This window comes from Falco punctatus, assembly GCF_963210335.1.
Source record: "Falco punctatus genome assembly, chromosome: 4".
NCBI lineage: Eukaryota > Metazoa > Chordata > Aves > Falconiformes > Falconidae > Falco > Falco punctatus.
Genome location: NC_137583.1, coordinates 77765467 through 77792409, shown reverse-complemented (window position 1 = coordinate 77792409; position 26943 = coordinate 77765467). Strand labels below are relative to the sequence as shown.

General features: G+C 40.9%; 1 protein-coding gene across 11 annotated transcripts in view; it reads right to left on the bottom strand.

Annotated features, from left to right (window-relative positions):
- DYNC1I1 (dynein cytoplasmic 1 intermediate chain 1) overlaps nt 1-26943 on the bottom strand; it is a 194715-nt gene that overhangs the window by 135897 nt on the left and 31875 nt on the right. For 9 of the 11 annotated variants that reach the window (XM_080384604.1, XM_080384607.1, XM_080384606.1 and 6 more), the window contains 2 exons: nt 18209-18268; nt 14082-14197 (listed from right to left, as the gene is read on the bottom strand). In XM_080384604.1, coding sequence (XP_080240730.1) covers nt 14082-14197; nt 18209-18268 — 176 coding nt within the window. The remainder of the gene's footprint in view (nt 1-14081; nt 14198-18208; nt 18269-26943) is intronic. The other 2 variants (XM_080384610.1, XM_080384602.1) reach the window with 1 other exon arrangement.

The following is a 26943-nucleotide window of genomic DNA, read 5'->3' as shown; positions in this document are numbered from 1 at the left end:
GGCTTCACATGATGAATCAGTGACAATGTCAGCTATTTAGACTCATGGCAAGCACTTAATTTTGGTCCCAGTCCAGGTCCCATTTTAGTCAGTGGGAGTCCTTTCTCCGATTGCAACATGAGCCTTTGTTACTAAATTATCTCAAGCTGATGAACTGTGAAACAGAAAAGTTACTTTTACTAACCATTCCTAATCCAGACTTCTTAAGGGATAATTGTAAACTAGTACTAATTCAGTAATTAGGTCTGAAAACATATTCACTGCATAGTTAATACCTAAGGGTTGGGTATTCATTTTTCATACTTCATCAAGACGCTCCGATACAAGAAATATCACAGGTCAAATCACAACCTTTGTGATACAGTTGAAAGTGGGGAAAAAGCAGACAAAAGTATATATTCCCCATTTTACACCTCACTAAACAGACTTGTGGCTTTGTCCATTTCATAGTCACGGTGCTACAAATTTTAGATTTAGATCTGTATCCACTTGATGCTCAGTGCTCTTTGGGGCAAGGAATTTGATGGGCTGTAGTCCTACCTTTATCGCAAGGCATATGCCTTGAGCAAAACGTGACAGCAACATCCATCTGAGCAACTATACAATAGAAAAATTAGCTTGGTGGATTAAAATCAATGTTAGCACATGAAGCATAGCATTGAGTCTACACAATGAAGTATTGACCAGTACAAAAACACTATTTAATTGAAGAAACAAAAAAGCAAAGTAATTTTCTATTTTTTCTCTGTTCTACTGCCTTTAAATATCAGCTGTAGAAGTTCTGTCCTCAATTACACAGGTTTCAGTGCAAAATAAGATGCCTGCTTTTTCACTTCGCTTTCACACAGGCACAACAATCAACTTCAAAAGAGAATAGCAAAGAGATGAAGGAGCTGAAGAAAAGAAAGAGCAATAACAATAGTCCCAAAACTGTTTCAAGGGTTGACAGAAGAACACTGAGCAACACATTTGCCCATATTCACATCACAAAATGTTGGGAATTATCTCATCTTATCTCAATCATCTAAAAATGAAGCTTATAATTTAAATGCATTGCCTAAGTCCTGTAGGCAATGGAGAAAGGCACAGATAGAAGGTAATTCTGCCAGTGTTATGATAAATACAATAGGTAGGGTAAATGACCTTCTGGAAGGGTCTGTCTCACTCTTTTGGCCATAGGAAGTCCACACAAATAGGCTAGGCCCCTCAAGGTAGAGCTATTGCATGTGATCACACTGAAATATTGAGATATCTCAACAAGGATGCAACTAGTTAACTTGGGTACTAGCATCAGTCATGCTGCCAGATCAGGTAGCTTTGTAACAGCTAAAAAACCCAGTCAATTTGGCTGCTGTGAGACCACTTCATCTTTAAACTGTTAGTGGTCTCCGCTATGGGTAAATGAAGACATACACCTATATCTCTGTGGTGACTGTAACTCACTTTGTGATTTACTCTCAAGTACACATACAGATTGTAACAAAGATAAGACTCCTGACATTCACTCCATTGCTCTGTCCCCAAGGTATCGTTTGCTAGGTGGTGAGAGCTTGTGGTGGTCAGCTTTATGTAAGCATCTACATGTATCTGTACATCTATAGATGTAATATAGATAGATAATATATTATCTAAATGTTGCCTCTATAGCTATACCTCTAGGTAAATACTTAAGTAACTATATAAATGTATCTACAAATTTTTAACACAGTTCAGCCCATAGATTAGAGAGACAAAAGTAGAAAAGGGAGACCAGATTCACCTCCTGTTCACTCCTTGACTCTGTAATGCTATATCTTGGGAATCACAGGACAGATGTCTCCCAAGCATAGAGTATCAGCAGTGCACTTGTTCTTGCACACCCAACCTTAACTCTGTCCAAGGCCTTTTTGAAAATGGAAGCTCAGTTCACTGGACACCTTTTCATGACTGCACAACTGAGACTGAGATGTACATTTACTGTATCTTAGCTTAAACAACAACTCTTACACCCTTAAAAGGCATGCAAACACTTCAGTGCCGACCTCCTAGGAAACTTTCCTGTTTGGAAATCCACAACCCTGAATCCAAGCTTTCCACATTACCCAATGCAGCAAAGACTAAAATGCAGACAAGGAGAGATCCTTATTCCTGACCAGTCCAAACTGTAAGCGTGTTATATCACATCCAGCTCACATCTGGACCAAATGAAGTAGTTCCATTGGCCTGGAAGCTTGGGCACAGACTGAAAGACAGTCTGGCTAGGGTCCAGATCCTGCCTCATAAGGCTGTGTTGTGTTCGGTTTTCTTGGCCTCAGTTATCCCTCCAAGTGAATCCCATCATGTCTCACACTCACAGGTAAGAAGTCTGTGAAATGCATGCAAGAAGAGTTCATGGCATCTCATTGTGTAAGATGATGGGGTAACTACTGCAGTGAAGTGTGAGCCTGATAAGAAATAATATGGGTACAACTGACTGCTCCAAGAGATTCTGATGTTTTAACATGGGAGGTGATATGACCCAGTCCATACCATTTGGCACAGTTGTCATGGACCATTCTCTGAGATCACCATCAAAAATACATAGCCTGTGTAGCTGACCTGACAGGAACCAAGCTTCTACCTCTGGTCTAGGCAAGCATCTACCACTTCTCAGCACCCTCAGCAATGGATCTCCTCCAAGGTAAGGAATCTATCACCAGATTTTCTATCACCAAAAAACACAAGAGGGACCGAAACTAGGCAATAACTTTAAAACGTTGTCTCAGATCCATAAACGCCAAGGTAACAAAGGATGCCTGCTCTAGATATCCAGAAACAAATCAGCCCTACCTCATTATGATAATGAACACTCAGCTACAATATTGAACACTACGCTTCTGGTGTCTGGTCCAACAAAAAACTTATCCCACCTCACCTAGCACTTTACTGATTAAAGTAAAGCATTTGCCTATTCGGCAAAGCAAAGGCTTGATATCAGGCATGTCATACAAGACACATCCAAATTTTGGCTACTAAGCTACCAGTTTTTCTAAGTGCAGTAGGTATTGGATGTAGGTGACAAGGTTTTGGTAGTGGGGGGGGGGGTGTGTGCTGCAGGGGTGGCCTCTATGAGAATAGACCAGGGGCTGCCCTAGGACAGACACAGATGTTTCCATAGCAGGCCCACCACAGGAACAATTGAGACCATCAGCCATGATGCTGGTGCCTCTTGGAAAACATAGAAAAGAAAAGACAAAACACCACAGGGCAGAGAAAGGAATGAGGGGGGAAAAAAAGTGTGAGAGAGAGCCCTGTGAGCACCATATAGGAGAAGAAAGGGAGGAATGAGGTGCTCCAGGGGCCAGAGCAGATATTCCCCTGCAGACTATGGAGACGCCATGGTGGAGCAGTTATTTCCCTGCAGCCCGTGGAGAGAATGATGGCAGAGTGGATACCCACACTGTAGCCCATGGAGGATGCCACACTGGAGTACGTGGATATTTCCTGAAGGAACTGTGGTCCATAGAAAGCCCACGGTGAAGCAGGTTTGTCTAAAAGGACTGCAGCCCATAGGGAAAACCCACACTGGAGCAGGGGAAAAGTGTGAGGAGAAAGAAGTGGCAGAGAGGAACTGCTATGGACTGATCACAACCCCCTATACTCAGCCCCCTGAGCCTCTCAAGGTGGAGAGGAGGTAGAGGAGCTGGGAATGAAGAAGTGAAGCTGATCCTGCGAAAAAGAAGAGCAGGAAAGTTTTTCCTTCAATTTTGTCTCTGTTTCTCACCATTCAAATCTATATTAATTGGCAATAAACTGAATTAATTTTCCCTAAGCCATGCCTGTTTTGCCCATGATGGTAACTGGTAAGTGATCCCCCATCCTTATTTCAACCCATGAGCTTTATCATCTTATTTCCCCCCCTATCTTGTTCAGAAAGGGGGAGTAAGAGAGTGGCTGAGTGGGCAAATGAACATACCACAACATATAGGTCCCTCAGCTTCCATTTGGGAAGACAACAGGTCAAGGCAACTTTGAGACTCCACTCTGGAAGGTTGGCTGGAGCTGTGTTTTCAACCTGCACATTATCTGTGATGCAGCATCAGTGTATAGAGTTTTTCACACAGTCACAGGCAAAATCTTCAGTGCTCTCTGTGTTTCACAGCAGGTGAATGGTTGTTTTGAGCCTCTTGTAGATGAGTAACTGCTGCAGCCTAGGATAGGGACAGTAAGACCTGAATGTCTAGCTGGAGATGATGAGGAACAAAATATGAAACAACCATGATTAAGGGCTAAAATCTCAAAAATTCTCCAGCTCTGCAGTTCGGGCCAGACTTTCAAAAAATGTTCAGCTCCAAACCAAGTAGTGAGATCTGAAAGAGTCCTCAAAACCCAGCAGCTGCTACGAGACCAGTGAGGCTATTCGTAAGTGCAGGGATCTGCTTGTGCCAAACTTAGAGGAGCTGGACGCATTTTGAGCTCTGATGTGGCAAACTTTACAAGGCAAATGAGGTGAGGGGAAAGAAAAAAAAAAAAAAAAAAAGAAAAGAGCATCCACAGCAACAACATGCAATTATAGACTTAGAAGCTTCAAGGTTGAGTGCAACACATTTTAGAAAAATAATTATTATATTCTCACTTCCTGTGGGCCTTAAGTAGGGCATTAACTTGAAGGAAGAGCAAGGACTCTTTTGGAGGTTTATAGCTAGGACATAATTCTAAATTAATTGTGGCTCAGAGTGAATTTATGCTAAGTTTATTTAAAATAAGATAGATGGGCAAGCGGCAGCCAGGGTCTGGTTAAAAAGTGACATTATTTGTGGAGACAGTCTATTGTATTGCAGCAAAAGAGAATTCCATCTTCTATTAATAGCAGCCAGTGGGAATTCACGCTGAGACTTTTACTTCAGTGACATATCCATTTCATTAAAAGTTTCTTAACCCAGATCTTTTCTTCAGTTTTCATAGTAACTCTTAGTGTGTGTGAGCGAGAAAAAGGAACCTCTGGAAAGGATCCAGCTACTACTGATTTTGAAGGAGGGATTCTCAAGTACTTCAGATGAGATCTACAATTCATCATCGTAATAAATACAGCATGGCTTTACACAGCCTTGGGAGCAGCTCTTGGGAAGGAGAAGGGGGGGGGGGGGTAGGGTTGCCGTTGGAGGGCTCTGCCCAGATGCTTGGGTCAGGCGGTGAAGATAACACTCGCCGAACAAAGACCCAGCTTGGGGTGCATCCCCATTCGTCTTTACAGCCCAGCTTGGGGTGCATCCCCATTCATCTTTACGGCGGTAATAACGTGGGGTGTGGCGAAGCCTCTTCACTCCGCCTAACCCAGCCACTTGGCTCCCTCTCCAGTCGGTCTGAGGGCAAGCAGCTGACACTCCATCCAAGGCAGGTGGCCTCTCCTATGGAAATGAGCCAATTAAAGGAGGCTATAGAGGGGCACAATTGGCCAGCTTCTTAAGCTGTGGCTCAGCTATAGAATAGAAGATAGAGAGGTGATGAACAGAAGAATTTTCAGCTGCATAATTTTTGACCCAGTACATTCGCAGCATGAGTTGAAACAGAGGAAGGGGTTTTGGCATGTGAATCTTTTTCCTTTCTTTGAGTTGCAAGTGCCAAGAAACAAATAGAGAAGTGTGAAGTAACACAGCAGTGGGTTTTTTTCTGTACATCTTTTTAACACTACTAATAAAGGGGTTTCCACGTATGGCCTGTGCCTATTTCATCCCAGATTTTGTATCTACTTACAGGATTAGAAAGATTAAGTGCTAATTAGAGCACTGAGGATTAGTAACTGCTACTTCTGCAATGCACATTTTTCTTAATCTTGTCTTTTAGTCCGGTGGAGATTGGCACGTGTTACAAAGCCAGAGTTTGCCAAAGGTTACTAAACATGGAATAGAAGGTGCTGGGTATTATTTTTCTTGTATATAGTGAATAGGCTTCATCCATTAGGTTAAAGAAGGAAGTACAGGGATGTAGGAAAAAGCATGCTTTGGAAACAAAGAAATGCGTCTTCGTTGCTCTGTTGGAAGCAATGTTAACCCAAATTTCCCCCTTTTTACATTTTCATATCCATAAGTTCTAATTCGTCTAATTAGACGAATAATACATCATCTAATGTAATATGTACAACGCATTGTTAATTCAAAGTATGTTCAAATACTACTGAAATGATACATACGGTACAGTGAGAACTAGGAATGTTAAAATGGCAAATAAGAGAAAAATTGGCCACTTTTTTCACTGACTGTTGACTGGGAAATGGTGCTGTTAATTAGTGGGATAGTTGCCTTCTGTTCTTACATTAAAGCTCAGTTTCCTGACTTTTTAATATATATATATATTATATACTATACTGATAGTCATATATTTGCAAATAAGTTTAGAACTGTTTGGTTGCTTGAGGGGAGCACATAACAAATCAGCTAATTTATGACAGTTGTTCATGTGTGAAGCATGGCCAGGATCTTTTTGAGAGAGGACAGACTTAGAGGAAGGTTTTAATTTCCAGCCAACAAAGGAACCATTTTGCATACAGGTGTTACAGGGCTTCTCTCTGAATTCATGGATTGCTGTTAGTTTCAGATGTCAGGACAGAAAGATGGGTCAAAGACACTATGAGATGACTTGCAGCTAGTTAAAGGAGTTTGAGGTCAAGGCTGCTAACATCAGAACTCTTGTTTTCCACCAAGTGACACCAGATGTACCAGGATCCCATTCAATTACATATTTCCCAACTGAAGGAGCAGGTTAGGTTCTGCACAAGCGGGCTGACTACAATATTTTATTTTTTTTATTAGCCTCCCATCTCTTGGGTGGAGGATGAGATCCACTTGCTCAAAAGCACAGAGCAAGGATAATCCATTAGGATCAAGCAGGATCTGCAAGGAGGGGTGGTAGAGCACAGACCTTCTCCATGCTGTCTGCAGAGGCTATGAAGTAGTACTCCTTCCACACACAGAATGACAGTTTCACAACAGTCCCCTCTGAGGCAGCCACAGCCTAAAAACTAGTTCCTCATTCATTGAGAAGGCAGTTAAGCTTTCTGGTTTGACCCTCATCTTCTAGAGCCTGAATAATTTAGAGAAGGTGTAGGCACAGTTGTGACTAAATCTGTTGCTTTCCTTCTAACCTTGTAAAGAATTATTAGATATGTTTCCTGGGCTTGCATTTAATGCAGAAGTACCTCATGCAAGAGACACTAGGGTTTGCAGAAAGCAGCCACTTTTGAGAAGGAAACTCCCATGCATGTGGGCTTGATTTTCAGAAGACCTTCCCAAGATTTTAAGATTGTGAAGGAGCTGCAGAGTCAAAACACTGTCCCTGTGTAATGAAATGATAAGGAACAAAGTCTAAGATTCCTAGAGTTTTCCTTCCTCAGACCTCATGCTGTGTATGACCAGAGCCAATCTTCTCTGTGCTAAATCAGTTTTCAGTAGATAATTCCCAGAAAATTGATAATGCTTAATAAATTATCAGATCTGTCTGTTCAAAACAGTTTTGCATTAAGAGGGCTCTCTGCTGAAAAATACCTGAAGACCATCCTAATTATATGAAAAACTCTTCTCCAGAAGTCTTTAGAGGGGACCTGGAAGGAAAGAGAATGGAAGCAAATACTGCAGCAATGATCACTGATAAATGTACTGGTAGATCGTGGATGTAACAAGACATCTTTTAGAAATGGAGTGGGACTGTCTTACAGAAATCCTGGTTTTGCCCATGTATGCAATATATTTCAGGATATTTGATGTCTCCTCCTGCCCTCAAACACCAAACTGTGTATGACCATATATTATAGCCTCTTCATTCTTCCTCCCAGAAGAAACCCTTGTCAGTGTCAAATACATTATTCTGCACAACAGAACCCGAAGAAACACATTTTTAAAAGCCAAGACCTTAACCTAATTATGTACTACTTAGAATTATCATAAGCCAGCCGGTGAAAAAAGCCTTTAGCGGTATACACCTGACATCTGTAGCTTGGTAGGACCAGAACACAGATCCACCACATCTGGTACCTGCCTGATGTGGCTGGCCTGGAGAATATGTATTTTAACAAACTGTACTTTACTAATTGTACTTCAAGAAAGGATTGGCCAGAACAAGGGACTGTAGCCGATTTCACTAGCGTATGATAACCTGAATGTTTGTCATAATACCTACAACTGATTTTTTAAGGCTTTTTTTCTTTTCATTTCTAGATAATATTCCCCCACACACACTTTTTTATGTAACAGTTTTGTCTCTTCTCACACTTCTTTCATCAGCACTGACATTCGCACAGCTTTTCAGTCATACAACTCAAGCATCTTCTGCTAAGTATTATTCTGCAGGTCACACCAGCATCCCTCCCTCCCCTCCAGCACCCCTCAGGCACGACATGTCGGTTCATCGCTTCACCACCAGAGGGCGCTGCCGGAATAACTTTGAAATGTTCTGAAAGATTCTGCCCAATTTAAATAAAGTAAATAAATAAATAAAACAAATACTTCACCTTTGAAATCCTGTTATTTAGAAAAGGGGATACAGTTGTGACAGGCATAAAAGGCAGTTATTGAGAGACTGTTATACAGTTCAATGCCTCAAATCTTTGCTCTGCTTTCTTCTAGTCTCATCCAATCTTGTACAGTCTGGTACAACAGCACAAAATAAGCTTTGTTGATTTAATCAAACAATGCTGTCTTGAATTAGGGTGTTTATGCCAACTATTGAGATCCACAGGATGACCCGGATGGACTGAGGTTTGAGAGGAAAAGGCAAACTAGATTTTTATAGCTAACTAAACTCAGTGATACATGATACTGCCTAGGGTAGACCATAATATTTAGAAAATTAGTGTCCATTAGTACTAATACGAGGCTTTGTATCTTTAAAAACAGCACTTCTGCTCGAACACTGATTCATCTTTAGGTTATGTCCTCTTTTTAGTAGTGATTTCTATCCCAGTTCTGCTCTGCTTTCCAACACTAGCTTTTGTTTACAACAGAGGGTCTCTGCTTTCCCCCCAGTTATCTATCACACACATTTTCATGTATCCTGACACACATGTTGCATGCATGGTGGTGCACAAATGTGCATCTGCATTTTCCATTAAATGAGGGGCTCAAAGCTATTCTTGGGTCCAGACTTGTTTTGTCGTCTTCAGACTGGAGCTGAGCTCTAAGATTCTCGGCAAGGGAAAAGCCAAAGTAAGCTCTTTAACTTAACCCCCAGGTTCTGATCCATGAGGTTTAGACAGATGGGGCATGGGAAAGCTGAAGTATGATCTTGCTTAGCTCTGGGACTGGCTTTCCTTAAGTACAGCATGCATTCACAAAGCTAGAGCTGAGCTACAGTCAGACACAAGAAAGCACAGCAGGCCTGGTACAGAATTTGCTGTGCTAAAGGTCTGCTGCACATTATCCTATGGGACAGGCAGAGCCAGAGCTCCACAGTGATTAAACCTGGAAATCTCAGCCCCTAACAATCAAACTAAAAATAAATTTATTTATGGATGTTATCATGGAACATCCAGGCGCCTGACTTCTTTTCATAGTATTGGGGCTTGTCAGTCCTAGTCACAGGTAACTAACTCCTCATTCAGTTACCAAAACTCAAAGTAGGACACAGCCCTCACACAGTGTCAGTGTATGACACTTTGTCACACCCTGTTTACTCAGTAATGAGAAACCTGCATTAATATGCTGACATGAAGCGCTCTATCAAGCTAGTCAGTGAAGAATTAGTCAATGCAGTCAGCGGCACCTAGGGAGTTTTGGTTCACACTACAATAGTCACATTTGATATCACACACAGACACCTCAACTCATGTGACTTGGTCTCATGAGCCTCAGACTGTGAGCAGAAATGCCCTCTCCCCCCTCAATGCTTTAAAAAGGGTAACTTTCAGAAACATTAGTTCAGAGAGTTACAGCGTCAGAGAGATGCAGAAGCCAGCTCAGCCTCTGGAGTTTCCCCTCCGTTTTGCCACTTTGTTCCAGACTACTTCCAAATGAAATAGAGAGCTTATTTTCCCTCTTTCCCCAACAGCCAAAATATCCTCAGTGTTTGAATACAGCAGATAAACAGATGGATCATGGGCCTAAACTGCATTCTTTGCCAGAACTGGGCAAAGGTTTGTGATGTATCCTGCTTGGGAAGTGAGTATGGTAACACGTTTGTTTTCCTCACATGAACAACCATCTGTTGAAGATGATAAACAGGTGAAGTACATAGGACCCCCGTTGTTCTATAAAGTCAGATCTTCTTCCCCTGTATACGGGATCTACTTTTTCAAAAATGCACTTCAGACTAACCCATTTGCAGTGACAGTCTGAAAGGCTAGAAAAGTAAGAACATCTCATTTTATCGATGAAGAAAGAGCTTTTACTTCTCCGAAGAGAAATAACAACATTCCTGACACTGGCCAGCAAAGCCAGAGAGGTCACAGGCCTTCACCTTCTTCCTGCCCCACTGTTTTTGAGGGGAACCAGATCAGAGGAGTATCTCCCTTCTCAGTGTGGGGACAGCGTGACATTTTCCTCCCTGAGACTTTACCTCCTGGCCCATTAGAGAGCAGGACAACAGCAAGCTGAAACAGAGGCAGGTACCCAGCAGAGCTTGAATGTGCAGGCTGTTTTCCTATCTGTAAAGGAAGCTTGCAGGCAGATACACAGATCTCCTTCCACTGCTGTATGGCAGTGATGGATTCATCCTGGGCAGAGGTCAGGCCATGGCTTTTCTGTTGCTGCTTTCTCCCAGGTGCACCTTCAGCAAAGGGCAGTTCTGAAGTGCTCTGGAGGGTCCAACCATCGAAGGCTACGTGGGGCTGCTATTCTGGGGCGATGTCAGAGTCTCTATACAGTGAAGGAATGTGTCCCAGAGACCTCTCAGAAAACATTTGGCATAGTCTAGGTCTTAACTCCAGAACGCAAAAGACAGCACAAGTGAAATGTCTCTCAGTGCCTACAACTACCTAAATCCAAGTTCAATTATAGAAGGAGGAAGAGAAAAGAACACTTTTTTTCTCAGGTTCCAGAGCCAAGATCTGGGTCTGGGTGTTTTTGAAGCCATCCTACAAGGAAGAAAAGGCTGAAGCTTATTGTGACCTAAAAAAAGCAAAAGAATTAGGTATTTGTGACCAAAGGGTTGAATGATGCATATACACATCTCCCTAAATAATAGAGTGGGTGGGGGAAATGGCATGTCATTATTCCTCTGAAATAAAGTGAATTACCTGTTCTGAAAAAGAGGAGTTGATCTGTTTTTATACAGTGAGGAATAATGCCACATTATTTCTTCTAAAATTAGCAGCTGACATACTGAGACTTCATTGCTTATAGCATCTGGCTCTCTGGCACTACACCGTACTTGTCACAATGAAGCTTTCCTTTGCCAGTTGTATAAGGTTTGGTGGGGAACTACCATTACCAAAGACCTACATCCACTGAGCTGCACAACAGCCATAGGTTTAAGGTACCTCAGAGTTTCTTTTTTCCTTTCTAGAGAAGCAATGTGCAGAAAAACTGATACAAACATTTCAGAAAAGCTGCAGAACTTTGAAAGGACTCAAAGTCCTCTTTCAGTGGCTTAATCATAGGAAAGATCTTTCCAACCAGCTGTACAGTTTATTAGCTGTCTTCCAAAAAACATGCAAGCGTATCACAATCTCATCCTAAAATTCTGCATTTTGACATTTCCAGTGACCAAGGCAGGCAGCAAAAGACTCAATTCCGAAAGCTGATGTCAGACTCATCTAAGTCAATAAGGGGTTTCTTTTTTCTTTTCTCAAACTCTAAGACTTCAGAAACTGAATAACTGAGCACATAACCATAGTAATGGCTGAACAATTTACCTTGAAAAGATAATGGCTGTATTTTATCACATGAATGCATAGGAACAGTGTGGAGACTGCTCCTCGGAACTGCTCTCCTGAGGAATTCCCCTCTGTTTGCTGTTCATGTTTAGAGTGACAGTAGGAAGGGCCCAGCATTCATAAAGAGGCCTGGGGAATTCAAAACCCGAGAATTCATTTCCATTAGACCTGGGAGACCAAAATCACAGAGCTTATTTATCCCCTACAGTTTCCAATTAAATAACATTCCAATGGCATAACCAGACTTTCCCAACTTTCCGTGATGGGTGCAGGGCCATGCTCACATCCAAGTTGTGTGCAGAGGATTCCCTAGCAGCAGTTGGAAAGGAAATACAAGTTAAACTTTCTCTCCCACACACATCTGAGGGAAATGATCGTGTGATATTTTCTCAGTGTTTCATTTTAAAACTTTACTTCCGTCGATGGTTTTTCCTTAACCGTGACGACACAGAGAACATGAAAGGTAATACATCCAGTCACCAAACCCACTTACACCCTTTGACCTTCCCCTCACAGGATTGCCCTGGGCAGTTTGAAGTTCATGGCTCTGCACTGATCTTCTGTCATACAAGTGAGGAAAAAGAGCTTCCTCTGTCGGAAGACCCAGACAAGCCACACTGCCCTCTGTGCCTGCTGCCCTGACTGCCAGGCTCCACAGCAGCACACCCTTTTGGCTTTTTGAAGGGTAGGAGATTGTCCTCTTGTCTACACAAGAAAATGATTTTGTAATATTTGAAGAGCTCCTTGGAAAAAAACAAGAACAACTTACTGGAAGAAGTTGCTTCCTCAGGAGAGGTTGGCCTGTTCAGAGTCATGTCAGCTAATGAGCGTGGGAGTTGCAGGCCCGAGAGAGGTGAACACATCCAAGCCATGTCTTCACCTCCCCATATCCATAGCCTGCACTGGACAAAGGCCCTGCGCCAGGGACGAAGGACATCCTCTCCGTCAGATCTAACAGTGTGTCCATGACGATGCCCCAGGGTTGAGCACCTACTGGTCTCAAGCCAGGAGGGCAACACCACAGGGACAAACCCCATCTTCTCGAGGCTTCAGCAGCCCCAGAGAGATGAGGGGAGACAAGCTGGATCAAACAAGGGCAGCTCCTGAGGCAACCTCTCCTTCTAAAGTGGCATGGCTGTCAGGACATGCTTGCTTATGAAGCAGCATCCAAGCAACAGGGTTGTGGACACTCGAAGGCACTATTTCAGACAACAGATGACCAGAGTAGACTTGTGGTCTGGGAAAGTAGAATCTGAGTATCTAGCTCAGCAGTTTTCATTTCTGGTTTCTTAAAGGCAGACCTTGTAACCCAGTTGCAGAAAAAAAAGATGGCTATGTTTATCACTGTATCTTCCCTGACAGTAACTTATATTTACACAGATGTACCCACACACCTTTTGCAACCTACTCAAATCTTCTTCTGTATGGAGCCTGATGGAGTCCTACACTATTTGCTTCAGGAAAGCACCCAATTGCTGAACTTCCCTTAATCCTTCATTGCTAATGGCAAAAATTACAGTCAAGACTGTCTTCAGTTTTTCTTCTTCTACCTGCTCTGCAGTAGTATGTAAATTACATCAGTCTAATATAGTTTTACATTCAGTTTAAATGGTTTCAACTGACCTGCAACCAGTGTTCTGCAGTACAACACTGGCAAGTGTGCAGTCTGAGAAACAGGTAGATCAGCACTCCCCTACTAACCATGCCACATATTTACTTATCAACAGGAAAGCCAAAAGCTAACAAACAGCTCCATGAGTACAGATAACAGATTCGTCAGCAGAGAGAAAGCAGGACTGTCCACATCAGAGTAGGTAAGCCTCCTTTTTCAGCATGTGGAGCTAAACTATAACTTCTCCTAAGATTCATCTACTGGAGGGAGACACTATTACACTGACCAAATATCCAATGACAACTTTCCATCACACCATTACAAAGCACAACTCCCTTGAGAAAGCAAGAAAAATGGAACAAACCACTATTTTAATTACATTCATAATGATTTATTTGAAAATGTATTCTCATTAAACTGCTATCTAAGCACAACCCATTGTAAGACAGAAGTAGCTCTGTTCTACCTGAATTTAAAGTCATTATTATAATTATTCTCACCAGAACAGCCATTAATCACATAAACAATACCCAGCTTGTAGAAAATATGTAACAATTAGCTACATTATGATTTACTACAATTTTTCTCACAATCTTTAATTCTTATTCAACTACTTACTTTCTATGAAAATGTTTTTTGAAATCTTACCTTCAGACTGATGCGTGGCAAGAGGTGTCTGCGTCTCCTTGGAGTATGATACCACCTCTCGAGGTAAGAAATCAACCTGGGTAATCTTTGACACCCCTAGTTTGTGCAGTCTGCGTCTAAGATAGAATACATGACATCAAAAGGTTAGCCATGTTAAATGTAAATCAGCAGCAGGAACAAGAGTGTTTACTTTTATGAACAGGATAAAAAAAAATACTTCGGTGTTCGCTAAGATGACACACAATACACTATGCATGAGAAGCAACTAACTGCAATGAAGAAAATTAACCTGGGAACCATTTGCAACAAGAAAGTACAAGTTACTGAACTTCTAGATCATGCTGCTCAGAGGGACTGTAAATGGGAGAGAGAAAGACCTGCTTGTACCCCTTACAACACACAACAAAATTCTCTTACATACCATCATTGTTATGTTCTGCCTTCTCAAAAGGGTTAATCCTCAGCCTGAGAAACACAATGGTGGAAGGGGCACAGAGGGTGTTAACCTGGCTGCATTAGGACTGTCAGATGTTCACCTGAGAGCAGTAACAGATCCTTTAATTGGCAAGGTGGGTAATTTCCATAAAGCAGGAGATTCTCCCTTCCACAGGAATCATTAGTAGTGGAATTGATGGAGGTTTACGATTAGTAGAGCCCTAATACAAGGGTTGGAGGGGAGCTCTGAGACACAGCTGGAACAGGGCAAGTATAGTTTTGTTTTGGTTTTTTTTTTTTACTACTTCCTTTACTTTGAATAAGCCATATGAAATGAATCAATAAAGGCAACTATAAATGGGTAAGGGAAAAAGAAGAGAGACAGCTGAGCATGGTTATGAACACTTTTAGTCATACACAGTTCACTCAACAGCGTGTGTGTGGATCAATTTATTTCCTGAATATTATTTGACTGTCTGTAGGGAGGGAAGAATAAATGAAAGGTTACTTGCAAGTTTTTTACTGGAAAAAATGCCAACTTTCAGCAGAGAAAAGAATATGCACATAATAAGCAAATCTACTAAACAGGTCCAGTTGCCTAGATCAAGAAGTGCAAACATGCTTATACATTTATGGGAAATAAATTCATGGCCATGGTGTTTCTGAATGGCCATGTGATTAGAGAGAGCAGTCTGGAAAAGCAGAAAATTCATACACATTATCCATATCTTCTCCATTTTCCAGATTGTCAGAATAACAGAGGTCAAAGGGGTTTTGATCTAATTAATTTACAATGGTTTAGATATTCAATTAAGATTGATGTCTGAAAGGAAAGGGGAATCTCCAAAGGAAACTACTGTCATCATTAGATGACACCTACTGAACTCTTCAGGTGGTTAATGCTACATCAGCTATATATTTTTCTAATCTATCTTACTGGCTGAGTTGTTATTAAGCTGAATGCAATTAGATTCAGCAGGTAATCAGTATGAATCAGCTGTACCATGTAACAAACCACTAAAGCAGAAATAGTTGTTATAGCTCTGAGTCTTTCTTCTTTCAAAGAGGAAAAATTAACAAGTCTCTCTTCTTACAACCATCTGTCACTTTGCCAACATGAACAAAAGCAAGGATTGTCAAAAAATCCTACAGAAAAACTTCTACAGCTTATGGTACACCTCAGCTAACGAAAGCTATAGTAGCAGTATGTTTTTGTAGCTGCTTTAAATGAGTGTTTGTGTGAATTCAAGCTTTAATTAAATACCTCAACCTGCCAAAATCTCATGTGCTTTTCTGTCCTTCAGCACCAGACACACAATCTCTCTCACCTACTTGGTCAGTTAGACTTTCCTATGTAACCAGTCCCCTGCTGCCCCTGGTTCCATCTACTGAGATTTTTAAGCCTTATGCATTGAAAGAGCTTCTTGACAGTGGTCTTGATTAAGTATAGTCTTTAAATAATCATGTGTGTAATCTGGGCCTGACTAGAACCTCACTTAATTCTAACAAATTTCACATGAGGTCACTCCGTATCTTCTCAGCTGTCCAAGGATGGGCAACACCAATCTTAATGGAGAGCAGCATTTAACTGCTAGTTGGGTTAACCTCTTTGTAGGCTCCTAACCAAGAATTGAGCTACAACACTGTGCTGTAAGAATGCGTGGAATTTTTCACCTAAATTTTTCCAATTCAGGAATTTCTTGTACCTGTACAAATGTCTAGTGTAGTCCATATACCAGTAATTACTGATGAAAACAGGGAGGCATCTCTTCATCTGAAGGAATTTGGCCTCTTATTTCTTTTTTGTACCATGTAGCAACCTGTAATGGTTCTTGTGTAACTTTAAGTTGGCCTAGCCCTTGGCCCCAAGCACTTAGGGACAACTGGAGCATCCTTTCAGATCTGGACTCTTTCAAATATGGACTGTAATGTTCTACTCTCTGGTTCTTTTTAGGGCAGCACTAAACTGTGTATTCCTTTCCCATCCCTGCTTTTCACCTGAGGTGCTCACCGTTCTTATCACTTACAGTTTGCTGAATATTCATCTTAAAAGAGCACATAAGCTTTGAAGGATTCCTTTCAGAACAGCCTATGGGATGTCAGTAGGAGGATAGTAAAAAAAGTCCATGCATTAAAATTGATTCTTCTGTCTGTAGGTGGCAGAAGAAAGATGTATCTGCTAGAAGTGTTTTGCTACACGCATGATTTAATTGCTGACTGCAGGATTCTTTTGCATCGGTATTTTTTTTTAAATCTAGTCTCATGACACCAGAGGGAAGTCTGGTCCTGTGTCTAACCACCTTGATTTCAAAGACAGTTTTCTTTCAAAAGGGGCAGGACTTCCACTACAGAGTATACTTGTTATACCTGTGGATTTACTTTTTGGTGTGCTTATTTTCTGTCATTGCACTGACTGCTTATAAAAGATTGAAGTCTTGTGGTTACACACAGTGTTATCTTTTTGTGAGTCAAATAAAGGAACTTGCATTGCACAGCCATTTGAGGAACCTTGCTCCTGATAGTGCTCATCTTTTAATCCAAACTTCTGGGAGAGGACAGCTGAGATTTCTAAAATGTTTCTGTATATTAATACAGCTCAAAAAACTCTACCTTTCTGGTAGAGTTTGGGTAAAGTTGTAGAAACTGGATGTATTTGAAGCTAGGTGAAAATTACAAACATTCCTAGCAGTTCCAGATGTGCAGAAACCCTCTGTTTTCTCTGTCCAGAAAGCTCTCTGGATACATTCCACTCTTTCTGATCTATCCTGGTGAATAGCTTTAACATCCATAACTGCAGCTGGGAACACGGTCAATCAGTAGTTAAAGGGAAACTGTTCTTTTTCTTATAGAATGGTGAATGAATTTTACAGGAACTAGTAAAAGCATAAGACACTTGCCTGGCCACTCAGACAGGCAAGCCTGTAAGTTCATAGGTAGGGTAATTTCTTCAACATAGTGATTTGGTTTTGCCCGTGACTCAGGTTCTGAAGAACTTGAGGGACTGTCACCTATCCTTTTTAGAGGATAGAGAATATATCTGTAGATAGGCATTTCTAAATTATTTCAATTAACTAATTTGTTTCAGATGCTTGGAGTAGAAATGTTCCATCCCAAGCTAGAAAATAATAATTATAGCTCTTGTACAATTTAAAAAATCTTGATTGGCCTGAACTCAACTAAGATGCCAATTACTCTTGAACTGTCATCATAGTTAAGTGTACAATTATAAGCACATATACCACTCCTAAGGAAAAAGGGGAAATTGTTACTGCATGTGGAAACAGCATAACTATGGCAGAGAGGAAGGAGGGGAATAAGTACCTTGCAAATGATTCAGAGAGAAAAATCTGAATCAACAGGTACAAACAAGGCCAATGTAACTGTACATGCATGTTTAAGTGCCACAACAATAACATTTCATCTGTAATGAAATAGTTATTTGTATTGTGGTTCAAGCAACAGAAATAGCAGCTTTTAACAAGCTTCTTTAAATAGTTGATTTTTTCCACTAAAGATGGCTTTGCTGAAGCTTCTTATTGATGAAAGTAAAAAAAAAAGGAAACTTAAATTATGGTCTTTTTGAGTCAACAAAGCAAATGAAAATCACATAAAACCAGCTCAACTGGGAAGCATTTTCAAGATAATCCTTGCAAAGAAATGATAAATGAATAACAAAAAGAGCTGACATATACCCAAGTTCAGAGTCAGACTGGAGCTGCAGCACTGAGGGGTCTGTGTCCCATTGCAAGGTCCTAGGGTGGTAATCAGCCGTGCAGCACAAAGGGGGAAAAAAAAAAGAATACACAGAATTAACTGAAAGGATGAACGAAACCCCATCTCATTATAGTTACATGCTCTATGTAGGTACATTCAACCTCCAAGTGCAAGGGACAGCCATGGTATGTCAACAAGGATTGTATGTCAAACTGTGACAGGGCAGGCAACTTATTCAAATTACATATTATTGGTAAACAAAGGGAAGAAGCTGGGCTTCCTTTCAGATATTGGCTAATGAAACATTTGGGTTTTTTTCCTTTTCTTGAAAGATTTCTGACTCTTTCACTATGGTTGATGTATTCACAATAATCTGTGAAATATTCAGGCACAATTTATTGTAAACATGGTTTTGTGATAAGGTGAACTGAGCACTTGCCACGGACTCCGTGGAAGAAGAGTCTAGCCCTTTGCACACTCCTGAGACTGACGGTAAAACAGTGCTCTGGGCACAAACATCACGTAGTGCACACACCAACAAATGGCACAGTGACATCAGCTCTGACATATTCTGGGGGCATCTGAGGCAAATAAACAAATTATCGTTTTCCTTCAGATAAAATTTCTGGGGAAGAGGGGAATGATACATCCGAGGAAATCAGATCTATGACAGTCTTTTAACGGACTGCTGTCATATGGGACTGTCACCAGATGTACGAATGCTCCAGAGGTATAGACTGAAGTGAAGACATTGTTCCTTGCATTGCAGTGCAACTTGTCATGCTACTCTCTCTAAACCACTCACAGAGCCGTTCTGGAGTCCTGTGAAATACTTATAATCTCCCAATTTAGAAATACAAAAATTGACATATTGAGGCCAACATTTTTAAAAGTGCCCACTCATTCCCTGGCTCTTGATTTTACTTTATTTTTTCTACCCTTGGGAAGCCACATCTCATATGCAATAAACTGTCAGAACCCATGGCAGAATCAGGAATACAAGTTTAGCTCCTGAGCACCTTTTCCTGTAGCATGAACACTAGATTATGCATTGCTGTCACTAGCAGAGGCTAAAGCAAAGGAAAGCGCTCCTTCACTGAGGCAAGCAAGTCATGCAGACACGCTGGATAGTGATAGTCCTCAAAATTAAAAATTCCCCTCATTTCTTCTGAATACAAACTTTGAGGAAACAGAAAACACAATATAACCAGGTTCAGCCAAAACCAGCCACATAACCAGTCATGCTCAGTTTACACAAGGCTTTCTGCAACAGTAGCAACCTCTGCCAATGAATCACTCACATAAACTAACAAGTTATTGAATTAGGTTAGAAATAGATCTCTTAAAGCCATATAATTATGCTACCTCCTGTACTTAGTAAACTCACCCATTATATTACCAATGTTAACTCACTCTCTGGAGAGACAGACAAGGGCATGTGTTGCACTTAGTCTTGTCAGAGTGAAAGAGAATCAATCTCAACACCCTGCACATACAAGAAGAATGAAGAATTGTAATGCAAAGGTGCTTTCCCATGCAATGTAAGGGCGATACAGAAAGACTTCTCCAGAATGGAACTGTATTACAAAAGGGTTGGAGACAAAACAATACAGTAATAAAGAACAGATTTTTTTCCTTGTAACTTGACTGTAGCTCAAGTACAGTGGAAAGATCTGAATGCTTGATGCAAGGCAAAGGCAACAGTGACTAATGCATTAGAGATACTCCATTAAAAATGCTATCTGAGTGAAAATTACTCTTGTAATGTCACCAAGGTCAGTAGCATGTATTAGGAATTGCAATGTAAATGCCAGTTTCTAATCTTATAACTGCCCCTAGAGGCTACTTACACATGCATATCCAGGTTTTCCAAACACTTAAAAGAAAACATACATAACTCGTATCAGTTCCCCTGCCCCATCCACTTTCACACCTACAAAATTTCCCAAGGAATAAAGACTATTCCATCAGAAAGAACTCCATTGTCATCTGATTAAAACAAGAGCTTGCAACAGGTCTCTGAAGAGGTACAGCCCCTACATTCCACCTCTAAGAATCCAGACGAGGTTACAAGAGAGGGCACATTTACCTGCTACACAGCTGAATGCCTAAACAAAATAAATTTAGAGGTCTCATACTCAGGGCAGCACTCCCCTGATATGAGGATATCACCCCAAGATATGAGAATAGCAACACCTATGGTTTGGCCATCATTTGTTACATGCAGACCATACATGTAGTGGAGACAGGTTCTTCCCTGATTCTGGGATTCTCTCATTCTCTGGATTCTGACATAGAGTTCACCATTCTTGACATTGATACATACTTTTAATAGCAATTCTCCTTGACTCCTGATTATACCTGTTTTCAACAGTTTCAGTGCATCTGCAAAACATTTCCTAGATTTGTGCTCCAAACGGTAATTGTTCTTTCTGCATCATTGTGTTACCACTTGCAAAGGCTTGAAAAATAGATAAGGAAGCAATCTGCTATGTTATCCTCTCAAGCTTGGCTGAGCAATGTTATTGCAGAAAATGAGGCTGCAGATAGCAGATCTTCAGGTTTCAAGTCTCTTGCCCTAGGAGACACAGAATGCAAGTGGCTACGCTCACATAGTGGAGACTGGAGAGCACAGGGAGTAACTACATGTTTCAAGGAATTACATTGATTTGTCCTTTGCCTCTTCCTGGCACCTGAAGAATGTCTGCAGATCGAAATGGAAGTGAGTGAACAGTAAAGATGTAATCTGGACCTGCAATTTAGCCAGTTTCCATGGCAATAACATTGAAAAAGAAACAGATTCTTTGAGGATTAGCAACCCGAAGACAATATTGAATAGCCTGTGCTGTCATCCAGACCGGGAAATTAAAGCTAATCTGTTTGTGATGAGCAGACATAGCGTATGACATTCCTTGATCATTTGGATGAACATCACCGTTATGCTTGCTGTTCTGTGGACAGTTCTCTGTGGGGATTGTGAAATGCCCTTGGATTTCAGTGAAAAAGCGGTGCCAGTCTTCTTCAAATCTAGCGCACGAGTTCCTTCTCCAGAGATTTCTTCATGAAGAAAATGATTAGGTGCTGTTCCTCTTTCTTCTTGATAAAAGAAAACTGAAATTAGCTTTGGGACTTCCAGTCACCCAAAGACAGGGGCAGAGGGAGTAACGTTACTGAAGACAAGTGCATGGTCTAGGAGAACTGCTTGACCAGTAGGTCAGCAGTCAGGCAGAGGTGCTCCCACTGTGGACCCTTTCAGAGAACACAAGTTGGTGAAAGTCCCTGTACCTGGATTCAATAGATTTTTGCACAAAGCTATGTAGAAGAGATACAAAACATTTAGCTTAATACTTCTATGGGGAAAAGAGACAAGCATTAGACCAAGCAGTGAAAAGCAGTGCTCCCTTGCACTTCTTTCCCATCCTTCCACAAACCTGCTACAACCATCTGAGCTGAGCCTCCTCCCATGGGTGAAGCATGCACGTGGCATGGGAAGGGACAGTGGAAACTCACTGAGCGTGAGCAGCACGGTCGGGACTAAGCCAGATCTGCCCGTTCCCACCACCCAGACAGCACAGACGCTACTTTAATCAAGACTTCCCAACATTGTTTCAAGGCTGGTTGCTGTATCAGTCTCCCACACAGTAACAAACAATAGTCCTGCTATCAATCTTCCTCTTACGTGTTCAGTGCACAGCAGCTGCCCTTGACTAATTGTAGGATAAAATCTGTAACAATTAACAAATAACAGATTGTTCTAAAGTAGCACGAAGGGAATGAGGGCTTTTAGATCTTGCACTAAGTAGAAAAGGTACAGGTGTTATTACCCCTCTAGAAACTGACCTGCTTTCACTCTCTTCCTTTAGATAGGCATATTTTAGTATTCTCTATTTGCTCTGTATTATTATCTCCATAATTTTTTTCTTGAATGTGGGACAGTATTAATGTTGGTGCTGTTTCAGCTCATGGTACTGAAAAAGTACCAGATAATTTTGATACAATGCATCTTCTTTTTCCTCAGTCAGTAGAGGAATAACCTGCAGAGAGAAACCAACAGGAGGAAGTAACCCAAATGTCATACATTTATTAAAGGACTGGATGGTAAAGCAACTTGTTACATTTTTCTGTGTTGAATTCATGTCAAAGTATTAGGGAGATATTCAGAGCACAGTTTTAAGAGGACTGAGACCATTGCAAAATTTAAGGTGGGAGGTGAAAGCAATTTGAACAGAAGCATTCCCTTTTCTGTATTACTATTACCATAGAAAACCAGGCACTCTGCCATCTGTTAGGATGCCCTGTGGAACCTTACTTCCAGAAGATTTTATTGTGATTGCATAATGTCAATTATGTAGATTAAAAATGTGGAAAGAATGAAAACAAATAAACTAAAAATAAAATAAAATATTTGAACTCTTCTGGAAAGTTCCTAACCTCGGAATGCATTAATGAGGCATGGAGTCTGTCATGTAAAACTGCTTGGAATCCATAAGAACTTCTCAGCTGGTTTAAGCAACTTCGGGTCTGGCCTCCTTGAATATGAAACACATAAGACATCGATGCCAATACATATACTTGTTAAATCACCATCATGAAATTCTATTTAATATCTGGAATCATGGTCAGATTGCAGTACAACTTGGCTTTAGTAAGTACCCAAATCCAACGCTTTTGATTCAACCAGTGTGCAACATGCTGGCAGCTTAGCCGTGACTGCTTCCTTGAAGCTAAAAATCAAATCCGCCCTTATCTATTGCTGATGCTGCAGATCGTATTCTGCATGACTTCCTCTCCCCACTCTCCGTCCCAGGTCAAGAGCAACCAGGCCTGAAAATCCATGCTTTGAAAAAGGCTACTCACAGAAATAACAGCAAACCCTGCTTTCCCAAGGGGCCTCTTGCGGGCTAGAAATCTCTTTGCAGCATTGCAAATCACACCTCCAAGCAGAACTGGAGAAAAGCAAACACCATATTCTGGCATTTCCTGTCACCAAGAGCTGTTGTGATTTCCAGACTGGGAGAAAACCGCACTGACAGTGTACTGAGTCCCGAGGTATCTGCTGAACTGAGGTATCCATGTGTGTCCCTAATGAAACACTATTAGACCTGACAGGTCCCAATACCAGCAACTTCCCTTGCAGCAACAGCAATGTCCTAAAATGACCCTTTGTGTGGGAAATAGCTATGCCCTCCTAACCCTAAAAAACAGTGAAGGAGTGTGCCATGACTCCACAGATTAAGCTGTGCTGAGGTTTTCAGAGATCAAAGGCCAATCCCATTAAGCAGAGCATAGATTGTTACTGAACTGAAACAGATCAGAAATGAAGGAGGGACTCACCCACACCATATGGAGTCACGCACAGCATATGAAGTCTCAAAGCACCTTTCCTTACAAAAGCAATGCTTCTAAAATTATGTGAATGTGACTAGTCTCATTTTCCCCATGGCTGGTAGCAGGGGGTCTTGACACTGCAGTGGGTATCTATACTGCCTTCAGGCACCTAAATGAAGTGCTCCAGCAGTGAAACCATGGGCTCTCTGCATACAAACAGAAAGACCAGAGATTGCTTCATGCAGCAGTTCTGAGCACCCAACTTAGACCCCATCTGTGAGGATGGTTTTAGAGGTGGTTGTCCACAAAGAATGTGGGAAGGACAGCCCAACTAACTTGGGTGGCTGACTTGGGAGGGTGAGTAAAGAGCCAGACTCTTCTTGGTGGTGCCCAGTGACAGGACAAGAGGCAATGGACACAAACTGAGAAAAGGAAACTCCACTTAAACATAAGAAAAAAGTTCTTCACTGTGCAGCTAGTCAAACACTGGAAAAGGTTAACCTGGGAGTTTGTGGAGTCTCCATCCTTTCAGAGACCTAAAACCCAGCTGGACACAGTCTGAGTAACCCACTCTAGATGACCCTGCTCTGAGCAGAGGGAATCAACTAGATGATCTCCAGAGATGCTTTTCCACCTCAGCCACTCTTGGTTGTGTGATTCTGTGCTCTCCCTTACACCCCCCTGCTAGCACCCGATGGAAAGCCAAGGGGCTATCTGCATTGACAGGAAAGCTACTTGAGAGCCTGCAAACTTCAGACTGCTTCTTGCTTTCTTTTCTTCTACCTTGCAATGCAACTAGCAAAAGCAGCAAAATAGAAAAAAAGAGCTAACCAAAAAGTTCAAGATTGCAAAGAATAATAGTATTCTTGATTTTTTACTTGGATGCAACGAGGAGCCCCATGCTTAAAATACAGGCTTGGATTACAGTTTCCAGAAGATTCAGAATTTCTTACATTAAGAACTGTGCACCTGCACGTGGATGATATACTGAAAAAAATGTTCCACCCAACTTACATAGTCTTAAAAATATTGGATGCAACAACTGTGAGATAGGAGACCCGTTTTGAAATCACCAATAGAATACAAAGCTTAAGATGTGTTTGAATGCATTTTTTCCATACTATACAAATATTGTCACCAAATTACAATACAATATTATTTGCAATTTCAATATATAATCCAACATGTATCTAGGCTTTTTTTGTCTGAATATTGCCAGAATGAATTTAAAGCTGCATAATTATTTAGCTACATAATTTTAGAGTTCTGCCTACTTTGTTGTGTCAGTTTCTCCAAAGCTCCTACTTTGCAGTTGAATAGAAAATCTGAACTAAGAAACTGTTGGTGAGAAACTGCTGCAGTTGTTTCAAAATATATATGTCTAGATAAGCTGTTTGGTTTTGTTCCTTTCATTCTATATTTTTATAATCTTAGTTTTCTCCACTATAATTTTCACTTTCTGATATTTGTCATACATTTAAAGTGTGCCTCCAAAATACATCAAGAAAAGAAGATTTAAAGCTACTACTCAGAGATGGAAAAGTACTACTTGCCTCAATTGATGCTTTGCATTTAAGCCACTATTCTGCTGCCATCTGTGCTCTGTTTTGTGGATCTGTTCCACTTTGAAAGGATTGGCAAAAAGAAAATACCTTCCTTGTGCTACTTGTTTTCTGAAGCACATTATAAGCTCGATGGCTATCAGCGGTTAGGGAGAATTTGTACCTCTCAACAAGACGCTCACTTATGCTTGTAGAGCAGCATGCTCTGACTCCACCGTGCGTTCCTGTGTTTGGAGCTGGGCTGCTAATCATAAAATAAAATGCCCTAATACACTCAGGGAAAAAAAGAGTTTGGCCCCACTCTTGCAGCACAGCCAGACACTTGGGTTTGCATTTACACTTCCAAGCAGGCTGACACCTCTGACTTCCAGTCTTCACCAACAAAAAGAGCAACTATGACCTCCCTGAGAGCAAAGCACTTTCAGCTGCCTGGCAACCACAGCAGCCCTTCTCAGAAGGGCAGGAATTTAAACTACTCTTTTTTTTAAGGTATATTCATAAAAAATCAAGGACCAATAATATTTAAAACAGGTGTATTTCAAAATTCCTTTTAAATCAAGGCCATGCTGCTGAATGTATTCAATGATTTTCAAAATCCACTTGACTTTTAAATCAGTGTGAACAATTCTGGCATGCCTTTAATTGTAGGGACATATCACTGGACCAACACCTTGTTGATTCCCACTTCACAGAACTCCACTAACTAAATCAGCCATTAAATTAAATTAACTGCTAAACTTATTTGATATATTTAAAGTCTTTCCTTCAATTCAGGTCTACATTACAGAATATCAGCTCCTGGCAATGTAATGAACCTTGTCATTCTCTAATGTAATGAATCTTGTCATTCTCCAATTTATATGCTTTAGCTATTCAAATCTTAGTCTGTAAATTTATGCTGGTTTACCAGAAGGGTCACTGTGAGCAGCAGGCTGGATTTGCGAGGCCAGAAGTTCAAATAGTTAGAAGCTTCTGCTGAGCCTACGAACTGACACAGATTTACCGTAAGCGCTGGAAAGCACGAATGGTCATTTTGGAAGTGCAGCAATAAAAAACAGGTTCAAGATGGGGAAGGCACAAGTTGCTTTGTTCTTTTCGCAAACTCTGAAAATTCTTTTTAAAACAATATTTTAATCTTGATTTTTATACCAAGAGTAAGTCCATGTGACAAAATAGAATTGAAATGATCACAAACGTAAAGCAAGAACTTGGCAGGAGAAGTTTTATATGTTATCAGCTCCAGCAGATGCTTTAAAGGAACTGCAGTGCTCACATTAGGACACGGATCCACAGTTCATGGATATGCATATAAAGGGAAGTTTCCCCATAAACTTCAAGGGACTTTGGATACAATCGCATATAAGACAAAATCATGTTTATTAGTCAAACCTGGGGAAGACAATCCATAGTCTTTCAAAGGAGTCAAAGAGGTAACACAAACGCTGGAACCTACAATTTTTTAGGAATGGCATTACTCAGCTGAAGAAGAAGGTGAAAGATTTCAGCAAATTTTCATTTTTGCTTCAGTGCTAAAATCCAGTAATTACTAGCTGAAAAAAGAGCTGGTGTTTCCCTTCCTTTATACAATTTATTTTGTGCTAGAAACAGCAAAATCATTCTAGAAGGGGATGAAATTTTTGTTATAACTAGGTTAAAAAAAGAGCTCACTGTATGAAGAGTTATCAAAAATTTTTCACATCAACAGTCAAAATGTGACAAGTTTTCATGACCCAATTAACTGACTTTCAATAGACCAGCTCAGAAATTATATTCTGATTTTGAATTATTAAAGTAAATATGTACGACCAAAATATCTGATTCAA